Source organism: Colossoma macropomum, unplaced genomic scaffold, assembly GCF_904425465.1.
Source record: "Colossoma macropomum unplaced genomic scaffold, Colossoma_macropomum, whole genome shotgun sequence".
Classification (NCBI taxonomy): domain Eukaryota; kingdom Metazoa; phylum Chordata; class Actinopteri; order Characiformes; family Serrasalmidae; genus Colossoma; species Colossoma macropomum.
In genome coordinates, this window is record NW_023494810.1 from 35,311,901 (window position 1) to 35,323,854 (window position 11,954).

At 40.6% G+C, this 11,954-nt stretch overlaps 1 protein-coding gene across 1 annotated transcript in view; it reads left to right on the top strand.

The window, feature by feature from the left end:
- Positions 1–211: 211 nt before the first annotated feature.
- camk1ga (calcium/calmodulin-dependent protein kinase IGa) overlaps positions 212–11,954 on the top strand; it is a 20,169-nt gene continuing 8,426 nt past the window's right edge. Inside the window, exons 1-4 of the mRNA XM_036560098.1 lie at positions 212–294; positions 2,196–2,308; positions 9,586–9,711; positions 10,725–10,799. Of these exons, the coding sequence (XP_036415991.1) occupies positions 2,223–2,308; positions 9,586–9,711; positions 10,725–10,799 (287 nt within the window). The 5' untranslated portion in view covers positions 212–294; positions 2,196–2,222. The remainder of the gene's footprint in view (positions 295–2,195; positions 2,309–9,585; positions 9,712–10,724; positions 10,800–11,954) is intronic.

An 11,954-nucleotide genomic window follows, 5' to 3' on the forward strand; every position in this document is an offset into this window, starting at 1 on the left:
TCATTCTCGCTCTGCAGTATGTAAATAAAGTTACTATAATAATACAACAGAGTTCTGAACCACATTATTATTATTATTATTATTATTATTATTATTATTAATGTTTCATCATGAAAGTCAACAGTGTGAGTGTTTTGGTTTAAATAATCATTATTACCCAATAGCCAATACCAGTGCAAGAGGGCGTGGCTCATGGCATTAGCGCCGCCCCCTCAGGTTCAGCCTCGCGCAGCTGAAGGCTGAAGACTCAGCGCGTGCAGCAGGAGGAAGCGCGGAGAGGAGTCCGGCCTTCAGGTAAAATAAACGAACAGAAAACAGATTTAAACTGTTTAAAGTGATAATATGAGTCAGCGTGTTGTTTACATCGTGTTGTTTAGTAAACATCGTGTTGTTTAGTAAACATCGTGTTGTTTAGCTGCTGAATAACATCAGGTTAGTGCTGAGATGATTTTTCAGAGTAAATAATTTGAATAGTCAAGTCATAAATGCAGTCATATCCTCTGGATTTAGTCTGGAGTAGTGAGTGATTAAGTTTAGGTATAAGATGTTTATAAGTTATTAATGTGAATAAAACAGAAATTAGGCTCGAGTTTCAGTCATAGGGCTTTATTTTGCTGTGAGAGCTGAAAACCCTTTTACACGAAGTTATATGAGGATGTATTTGTATTAAGTGTATATTAATGTTATATTAAGTTATATATGTGTTTATGTATTGTTCTGCAGTTGGTCTGATTTGGATGTTTTCTCTGCTGAGCTGTATTAATAACCTTATCAGTGACATTAATATCAGGTTAAGTGTCTGTTTATAGTTATAATCTGCATTAGTCTCAGGGTTAAGGGCTATATTAGGAACACAGGGAGGGATCAGAGATGAGCTGTAATCTCTGTGCTGTAACTGCACACATGCCTCACAGCCTGACAGGACCACTCCACTCATATTCTAAAATTCCCACATAACTCAGTGTGTGAGGTGTAAACAGAGAGATTCAGAGTGGTTTGGTGTGAAATGGTTCAGATGTCTTTACAGTGGTGGTGATAGGAACCAGGGGTCGCCATGACTACAACACAGATATAGACATTTTATTTACTATCCAGAACCACCAGTGAACCTACACGAGTCTTCTGAGTTTATATGAATGTTGATGATGGAAAATAGTGGAAAATCTGAAATAATAAGTTTTCTTTGGGGACTATTTTGCCTCACAGCGCCCTGCATGTATCCCTCCACCATGAATGGAGTTTAAGTTCTCTAAACTATCATAAAACAGTGTCTCAGTCATCAGGCAGTGAATTCATAACCATTTCATGTAGGAACTTTCTGTGAGGGAGCTTTTAGAGGTGGACGTCTGGTTCCTGTCACCACCACCACTGTGTGTGTATGACTCCATTTAACTCCATGTTTATCGTTATCGTGATAAATTACATCACAGTGTGTCACAATATGCTTTTCTGAGCGTATCGTAAATATTGTCAGTGCTTTACATTTAAGAACTACATGTTTAATTACAAAGAGAGCATAATTAGTCCTGTTTAATTGGATTTAGTGCAGCACAGTGTGTGAAATGTTCATGAAAAAATGATTTAAATTCATAGTTTTTGATATTGTTCTTTAAAAAGTGGACTGCTAACCTATCAGATGCCAGAAAAAATAAATATTGTGTATCTTTAGCCACCAGTTACAGTGAAGAAAATCATGCTAATGACTGGCAGCCGCATATTAATCAACAACTACTTTCTGCAGCTGCCCTCGGTTGATTTTTGGCAATAATAGCATATATGATTCAGCTGTTTCTTTAAAGCAGCAGCCTCAGTGCTATTAACACTGATCCCTTACTGCTCAAATAGTGTTTAAACAGGAATTGAAACAGGTTTATATCATTAAAGCGATTAAAGGGGCTGCGTGATGTTTATTTATCATTATTGAGATATTGGCGTTTGCAGTATTGATATTGTAGAGTGCAGTGATATGCTAATGAACCCTCTAATTAATCACAGTGCTGTTTACTGTGTGCTGTGATTGTCCTGACCAATCACAGCTCCAGAAGAGTTTCTGCAGGTGTTGTGATGAATCATCACACTGGTACTTTGATAAAAGGAAATCATCGTGGTTACAGTGTGTAATCGTGGTGTTCTGTGTGTATCATGCAGCCCTGCTGAGCTGCAGCACCACTAATGCTGTTGTTTTTCAATCACAGGGAGTCAGTTGTGAATATTGAGCCGCGATGGGTCGGAAAGAAATCAACTGCAGCTGGAAAAAAGTCACCAGCAACATCAAGGACGTGTTTGACTTTAAGGAAGTGCTCGGATCGTAAGTACAAGTTCAGCACCTTCACAGTCCAAAGACCTCCAGACTAATCCCAGAGCGCCGTGCTGGGCTCACCTGGCCGCTCTCAGGTGTTTCACCCGGATAGAACTGTTATACAACACGTCTAGAGTCAAATCCAACGAGTGCAGTCGCGCTCACGCTCACGCTGTGGGGAACGTACCTGTCTAAATTAGCACACCTGTCCGATCAGCCTGCGCTCTGTGTGGACGTGTCGCAGGTTATGATGCGAGTTTTGCCTTTGAGTCATAAATCACTGAATCTGAATCTGCTCTCTTTCTGGGTTCCTCTAAGCGTTACTGGAATCCGTTGAGTGGATTTTCACGAGACCTACTTTACCTGTTCCCAAAGAGGAGTTCATTTTAATCTGGGATCGTCTCGGGTTTGGACAGATTAGGGGATTAAGGGGGGAGAGGCCAAGCTCCATTTTTATCAATGAAGCCACTTCAGCCTCTGCTGACACCTGGTCTTCTATTACAGCTTCTCTGACGACACTAAAGCCGTTCCTGTTTCTCCCTCTAATACGGTCTCTATTACAGTCTCTGCTGCAGTCACTACTGAGTCTCTGTTGCTTTTATTGCCGCTTCTATTGCAACTTCTAGTGCAGCTTCAACTGTGGCCTCTGTCGCAGCTTCTGTTGCAGGTTTTGATGGATTATTGGATTAAGACTCCAAACTTCATTTTAATTAATGAAGCCACTGCAGCTTCTGTTTAAACCTGTCATGGCTTCTTTTGCAGCCTCTGGGTTGCAACCTGTCGCAGCCTCTATCGCAGCTTTCTAACATGGTCTCTATTGCAGCATCTATCACAGCTTCTGTTGTGTCCTTTATTGTGACTTTTGCTGCAGTAACTGTTGCGACCTCTATTTCTACCTCTGTTGCAACACCTACTGCTGCATCTATTGCAGTCTCTACCTGCATGTACAGGTTATTGGATTAGGAATCCAGGCTCCATTTTTATCAATGAAGCCACAGCGACCTTTAACGCAACCTCTACTGAAACCTGTCTATTCTTTGGCCTTTACTGCAGCTTCTGTTGCATTTTTTTGCAATCTCTATTGCGTCTTCCATTGTAGGCTCTGTTGCAGCCTCTGTTAAGGCCTCTATTGTTGCTCTTATTGCAGTTTATATTGCGACTTTGATTGCATTGTCTATTGTAGCATCTGCAGCAGCCTCTATTGCTGTCTTCGTTATACTCTCTTTCTATTGTAGCCTCTATTGAAACCTTTATTACAGCCTTGTCTTCTGTTGCAGCCTCTATTGCGGCTTCTGTTGCAGTCTTCACTGGCATGTACGGATTATTGGATTAAGAGAGGCCGAGCTCCATTTTTATCAATGAAGCCACTTCAACCTCTAATGCAACCTCTGTCTCGACACCATTTTCTATTGCAGCCTCTATTGCAGCTTCTGTTGGAAGCTCAGCTTCTGTTACAGCCTCTGTTGAGTCCTCTAATGTTTGAGTCTCTGTTAAAACCCTTTATTTTAGATTCTTTTGCAGCTTCTTCCTGTTTATTGCAGCTCCTACTGATGTATCTGTGTGCAGTGGCCTGGACTGTGTTGTTAAAATGAACACTGCAGCATAACAGCTTCTATTGCAGTCTTTGTTGCAGTTGAACATTACAGCATCCAACTCTGGATGTTGGAGTTCTGACTGTGTAAAAAACGAGGAGAAAACATCTGCTAATATCAAAATGGCCACAACTGAGACTCGCTGCAGCCCTGAGTTTGGGAAAGTATCCCTTAAACAGAGGCGACTTGAAGCCCCTTCAGTAGAATTGTAAATCTCTGACGTCACATTCAGTTTAATTTCTTCAAGAAATAATTTAGCACATCAGAAAATGTCACACAATTCATTTCAGTTGATTTAGTGCAATTCAGAATGATCTTTAAAAAACACAAAACACCATTTCTGAAACGTTTGGGACTGTAGGTAAAAAATATACAAGTGAAAACTGAAAGCTGTGATTTATAAATCTATTTTGTCCTGTATTTGAACAAAACCAGTACAGAGACAAGATATGTGATATTTTAATGCGTCAACTTCATTGTTTGTAAATATACACTCGTTCTGAAATTGATACCTGCAACGTGTTCCAAAAATGTTGGGACAGGAGCATTATGAAATGTTCAAAAGCCATCTTAAACATATGATGCAGTTATTCTTGCATATAAAAGGAGCATCCAGGAAAGGCAGAGTCCTTTATACAGACGACGGGTCGAGACTCACCACTTTACCAAACAGGCATCAGCAAAACTACCAACATTCCTCACTGAACAAATGTGAAGATTTTCACCCTCCACAATGCGTATCATCAAAAGACTCAGGGAATCCAGAGAATCTCTGTGTAAAATGGAAAACCACAAATGAAACTCTGTGACCTTCGACCTTTGATCTGATGGCACTGCAATAAAACCAGGCCTATTTCTGTGATGATATCACCACATGGGCTTTGGAATACTTCGTCTGTCGCTGCATCCACAAACGCAGGTTAAGACTGAACTCTGCACAGTGGAAGTCACATATCAACAGTGTTCAGAAACGCCGCCGACTTCTCTGGGCTTGAACTCATCTGAAATGGACTGATGTTCAGTGGAAACATGTGCTGTGGTCTGATGCGTCAACCTGTCCGATTATTTATGAAAATAATGGACGTCGTGTTCTCTGGACCAAAGAAGAGAAGGACCATCCAGATTGTTACCAGCATAAAGTTCTAAACCCAGCGACTGTCATGGTGTTGGGGGGGTATTAGTGGGTAACCTGCACATCTGTGAAAGCTCCATTAACACTGAACACAGTTTGGAGAAACATATGCTGCCTTTTAGACGCCGTCTTTTTCAGGGACGTCCATTACTATTTCAACATACGACCAGCATAACACCTAGAAACGTTCTGCACGTGTTACAGCAGCATGGCTGAGTAATCAGAGAGTGGAGGTTCTAGACTGACCTGCCTGCAGTCCAGAACTGTTTCACACTGAAAAACGTCAGGAAGCATAAAATATGACAACTAAGGCCCTAAACGGTTAAACAGCTGAGGACTTGTGTAACAGAAGAACGGCAAAATATTTCCTCTTTCTAAACTGGATCATTTTGAATCTTCAGTCCTCAAAAGATTATTCAATCAATCAATCAATCAATCAACCTTTATTTCACCTCGGAGAACATTGAGGGTGACCCTCATTTACAATTTTGCAGAGTTGATACAGAAAAAAAGGGATTGATAATGTGTAAGAACATATCAAATAATAAAAGTAAATTTAATAATAAAAATAAATCAGGTAAGTTTAAAAAAAGAAACATTAATAATAAAAAATACATTTAAAACAGAAGAAAATATAAAACAATAATAAAGTGTAACTAAAATGTAAAAGTTAATAAAATCAGAAGATGAATTAAACCAATGGAGAATAAGATCAAAAATAATAATAATAAAATAATCATGATTAAATCAAGAATAGGAATGTGAATAACAAATAAACAAATTAATAAATGGGAAAAAATAAAACAACAAAGAATGAAAATAAGACAATAATAGTGAAAATCAAGATTATTAAGTGCCGCAAAAGGAAGTTTGACACTCACAGTGTAAACAAGATCCTGTAACACTGTTTTTGTTGCAGACATCAATTTTGTAATGAGTGTATATTTACAAAAAACAATGAAGTTTGTAATGTAAAAACATCAAATACTGTATTTTTGTACCATTTTCAATTTGATGCAGATCAAAGAGAATTTACTAATCACTGCTTTAGCATTTCACACACCGTCCCAGCTTTGAATGGGGGCTGTATACTGAATGCACAGATCTGATTGGTTTACTCTGTTGCAGGTAGTCGAGTAGGACTGAACAGTTAATAAATGAATCGTGTTATAGTGAAATCGCAGTTTAAAGGGGGGAGTTTTTAAATAGCAATATCTGCAGTTTTATTTATGTCCTACATTATTTAACATTGTCTTAATAAGTTTTAATAGGATTATTGTGACCTGTTAACACGGAGCTCGTGAGCTGGCAGTCAGGCACGCTGCGCTCAGCATTCAGTCCTCTAGTGCTGATCTCCTCGGTAAAAAAGCCCCACAGCATTTTTCATTTATAGAAAATAGTTTCATTAAATAGTAAACAGTGACACGTTTTCCCTGAATGGTTCAGCCCTGTTGTGGAGTCCTGTTTAACCCCCATAAATACCGAGAGCCCCCAGCAGGCCCAGCGTTTTATTACACACTCCTCAGCCAGTTTGCACTGAAGCTCCCTGTAGTTACTGAATAATAAGTGTGTAATAAGCCTGGGATTTTAAAGGGTTAACGTGTTCATTGAGGTGTTTGGAGGGCGTCGGAGGGGATTTCTGTATGCGTGCAGGATCTGTATATCCTCCCACCGTCTGAATGAATGTGGAGCAGTCCGAGCGCTCTGACGTCACACCGCCCGGCCAGAACATCCTAGCACTGCTTCATTAAAGGATTAGCCCGTGTGTGTGATAGAGTGGACATACATGCGGCTTTCAGCACATCGACATGTGTGTCTGTGTACAGGAGTGTGTTTGTGTACATCATTATGTTGTAAACAGAGGAGATGAAGAGATCAAAGAAAATGTAATGATCAGCCGAGACGTTTACAAGGTTTAGCTCTGCAGCTATGAGGCTAACGAAGCTAACAAGTAATGGGAGATTATACCCGGCTAATTAGCATGGTGCTAACTGTGAGCCTAGATCACCGTTCGTTTGTCTAATTAGTTCAAGTTCATTAGGCTTTATTGTGATTCCAGCTCTATACAAGTACACAGTGACTCGACACAACATCCCTCCAACACAGCAACACAAGAGCAGGACAGTAAACACAGTGCAGACAGTACAGTACAGTAAATACATACGGAAGACTTACAGTAAATACAGAACAGGACACAGGCAGCACACGGTACTGAGAGTGTGTGGAGCTGTGCAGAGGAGGACGGAACACACTATGGCATATCAGCAGCTGAGCAGATGGTCTTGATTATGTGGTTTCTGACTCACTGATATCATAAACATGGACTGAAGTTCGGACATAGTTCAGGTTTCAGGATCACTGCTACTGTTTTAAGGTGTGCAGCACATATTTGCCCGTTTTCACTCACAAAATTCCAAAAAAAGAGTAGAAGTACAGTTATAGCAGCTCGGCTACTTACTCAGGAACGTATAGACAGATGTGGCAGTAACTAGTGCCGTTTCCTCGAGTACATCTACTTCAGTAAAACTCCACTCAGTGTTTTCAAATCATATCACTTTCACTTCTACTCGTGTTTGTTGGCGAATAAAGAAATCTACTTTTACATTTTAGTGATGTTTTTATTTGACATTTTTATTCATATTCAGTTATTTATCATTAGTTTTTGTTTGTGTTTACATACATTCTGTTGTGCTGGTGGTGAAATCTGTACGGCTTTGTGACGGTACTCATCTCTGATTTTGGAGCTTTAGCATTTTATTTTAGATAAAATAATCAAAAAAGAGAGAAATGAGCCACAGTTCCTGTGCTGATGGATGGCGGACGTACTAAGAAGTTCCACTGCAGTTCTATAAGTTACTCAGTACTGAAGTCGTTTTTTGACCTGATACTTTTGTGCTTCTACTCTAGTGTTCTGGGAAAGTACTTCTACTTCACTGCGGGTTTAGACCACTTCGCCTACCTCTGCTTATAGAACAGCATCTAAATCTCAGGAACTGAGAAGCTGAAACTGCTTCTTATTCAGAGTTTTCCACCTTAATTGGTGCAGCTGTTATGCTACACTTCGAGAGTTACAGCGGCACCATTTAAGGTGGAACAGAAAATTAAATAGGAAGCTGACGATTAGGAGCCGCATGAACTCTGGAAATTCCCTCTCCCCACATTTTCCCCACTTCAGCCGCGTAGCTCCAGCGCTGAAGATTAAGAAGCCAAGTACATTTTGGGTGAAATGTAAATTTTATTATTTACTGAAGTGTCACTTTAATGTATTAGATTAAGCTGAGTCCGTCTGAGACTGACAGGTGTTTAGACAGATCAGGTGGGACACCTGCCTGGTGTTTGGGTGTCTGAGAGTCCGGGTGACTGAGGCTGTGTGTGTGTGTGTGTGTGTGTGTGTGTGTGTGTGTGTGTGTGTGTGTGTGTGTGTGTGTGTGTCAGTGCTGTACATCTCTGACGTCATGTTGACTCGTTGTTTACAAAACGACTCTGTACCTTAATGACACACCCAAAGTAAAGGGGGCGCTGTTCCCACCGACTCTGGCCTACAGTCATGATCTTGGTCTCATTTGAAAGGAAACACAGTATAACTGTCTGAGTTTCTGACTCAGAGTAACAGAGTCGAGAATGGAGGAGTTTATTTCCCCCTGACTCACAGATCTGAACTGATCTCGGACTTAATTTGAGATAACTTGATTCAGTTCTGATTAGTTCAGTTATGTTGGTATAATTCAGTATTAATATTAAAATACCCTAAATGAACAAATGTAACCAGAGGAACTGTTTTACACAGCGGAAATAAATAAAACTATTCACCAAGATTTATTTAAAAAATAAATGGCTGAATTTTATTTTGGCCAAATGAGCACATACTTTTAATGTTCTTATTAGTGATTATGATCAAGTCTAATAATCCAAAGGTGAAGCAGCTGAATCAGCACCTTCATCCTCATCTGTTAATTCATATTGATGTTGATGGTGAATTCTGTTTAACTCTTAAGTGTTACAAACTGCTGCAAATACTGTAAACCAAAAAATATTTCTGCATGTTATTATTGTTATGATTAACACATTAAACAGTGCTGTGGTGAATGACTGCAGTAGTTTGTTAAAAACATTGATTATAGACAAAAGTAAATCCATTAACATTTTGTTTACTACAAAACAATATTCTGACAGACTGTAATACACTACAGGAAGTGTAGGGGGCGATATGGCTTTTACTGTTTCATTTAAAAAGCCTCTATAATGTTCATATGATCCACACAGTCACTCTGACAGACTGTACTACACTACAGGAAGTGTAGGGGGCGACATGGCTTCTACTGTTTCATTAAAAAAGCTCTATAATGTTCATATGATCCACACAGTCACTCTGACAGACTGTAATACACTACAGGAAGTGTAGGGGGCGATATGGCTTCTACTGTTTCATTTTAAAAGCCTCTATAATGTTCATATGATCCACACCGTCACTCTGACAGACTATAATACACTACAGGAAGTGTAGGGGGCGATATGGCTTCTACTGTTTCATTTACAGAGCGCTCTGTTGTGAATGTGTGCAGGGGCTCGTTCTCGGAGGTGTTCCTGGTGAGGGAGAGGAAGACGGGGAATTTCTACGCCCTGAAATGTGTGAAGAAGAAGCAGCTGGATCACAGCAACCTGGAGAACGAGATCACCGTCCTCAGGAGGTCTGAGAACCGCGCTTTAGATCCTCACATTCACAGAACAGGGCTGTCACGATCCCACGGTTCTGACTTTGATGCTGAGTGTAGCGTCACAGAGCCGCCATGATTACTTGATTAAACTCAGTTACTCTAATTTAAACAGTAATCAGTGAAGATTTACCTCACCGCCCCGCCTACCAGCCCGCTAGCCTCTCTTAGCGGTGAGCTGGGGGGGTAATTGATGGAGAATGTGCTGTAGATGGTTCTGTATAGAACCTTTCTAAAAAAGTGTTCTACATAGCACCAAAAAGGGTTCTTTCATTGCTACAGTGTCAGGCTTTTTACAATAGAAGAACCCATTTTGGTGCTATATAGAACCCTTTTCAGAAAGGTTTTATATAGAACTATTGACAGCACATTCTCCATCAATTTGAAGAACAATTTAACCCTACAGAGAACCATTTAACCATGCAGAGAACCATTTAACCATGCAGAGAACCATTTAACCATACAAAGCGCTCTTTGAGTGTGCATGGTTCTATATAGAACCATTTTCTTTACTAAAGAACCCTTGAAGAACCATCTTTTGTAAGTGTGTGCTGCACTTCTCTTCGGTACCTGCGCTCTATTATCACAATTTCATCTTTAATTTAAATTTCTTCTCTTTTAAATGTTTTCATCCTGTTTTAGTTTCTATTTTCCTTCATCTTATTAAACTATAATTTGAATTATCTTTGTATTTTCTCGTTTGTAAAGCACTTTGAATAACTTGGACATTTAGTTTTAAATGTATCCTTACATTTATTTCATGATTTCCAAGCAATTATTCTTTCATGATGTTTCAGTGTTTGGTGTTTAGTATTTCATTAAGCATCATTTTCACACTATAAACTTCACATTCTGGGTAAATAACATTAATAATATTAATATTAATACATTAAAATAGTCATCGGTCTCCTTTTCTTTGATCATCTATCGCCGTCTGTCCTGAGAAACATTAATGTAATGATTTCTTCTCTTTTTTCTGTTTTCCTCAGGATTAAGCATAAGAATGTGGTGGGTCTGGAGGATTTCTATGAAACTCGCACACACTACTACCTCGTCATGGAGCTGTGAGTGTCTCTCTCTCTCTCTCGTCCACAGATGTAGATGATGTGTGCCGCGTTAAGCCGGGGTTACACTACACGACTTTCACCCTGATTTTAGCCCTGAGTCTCAGTCTCAGTCTGAGCTGGTGGCTCTGGTCTGCAGATGTTTGGGTCAGTCGGAGTTGACAGTTGGAGAGAGAGTCGAGTCGTGTGTGAGCGGCGCTGACTCAGATTTACAGCCTCAGATCGAGTTTCAGACCAGTCGGAGTTTATCAGACACGTTTGAGTTTTTTAACCCGACTCTGAGTGAAATCTAGTGTAAACGACTCAGCGTGAACAGATTCCTGCAGCAGCCAATGAGAACTGAGAGTGAACGAAGAAAATACAGCAAGTAAGTCTTTCATATGTGGAGCTGCTGCTTCTGTACTCTGTCAGCGCAAATGGCAGAGAAAACAGGAGAACGTGTGAGTTCGCGTGAGTTCGCGTGAGCTCCGTTCGGTTCAGCAGCACCTGGAGAGTTGAGTTGTGTGTGATCCCGAATCGTTTAGTGTGGATCCTCAATATTTCAGTCGCCCAGAATAATCTTCAGAACCCAGTCAGACAGTGTGTGTAAGGGTTCAGCCGGCCCCGCCTGCTGCCAGCAGAGGGCGACGGCGGCAGGGTGTCCAGCCTGCGCCGCCTGCTGCCAGCAGAGGGCGACGGCGGCACAGGGCCATAACTTCAGGGAACTCCAATTCCCAGAAGTCCGCGGGCTGATTCGGCCCAACGCGACACACCTGCGGACTCCTCTACTTAAGGTCAAGGCAAACAGTGGTGTTTGTCACACCTTTGTAGAGGGGTGACCGGTACGGTACTTAGTGTCAGAAAAGAAAAGAAAAGAAAAGAAACGAAAAGAAAAGAAAAGACAAAACAAAACTGCCCCAAAACTAAAAAAGAAAAAGAAAAGAGGGCTGAGAGAAGAAACTGTCCTAAAGCTACTTAAAGGGAAAAAAAAGTCTGCCTTCCCTTCGTTTTTGGAGTGGAAGTGTTTTTTGTTTTCCTTTTATCTGTCCTTTCGCCTCTCTAGTTCAGCCTTTGTTTGAGCTGCTCTCAGTGGCGCAGTGGTAACGCCACGAGGCACCGATCAGTCCATCGCCGGTTCTAACCTGGCTTTGGGTCACTTCATATGTATGTGTCAGA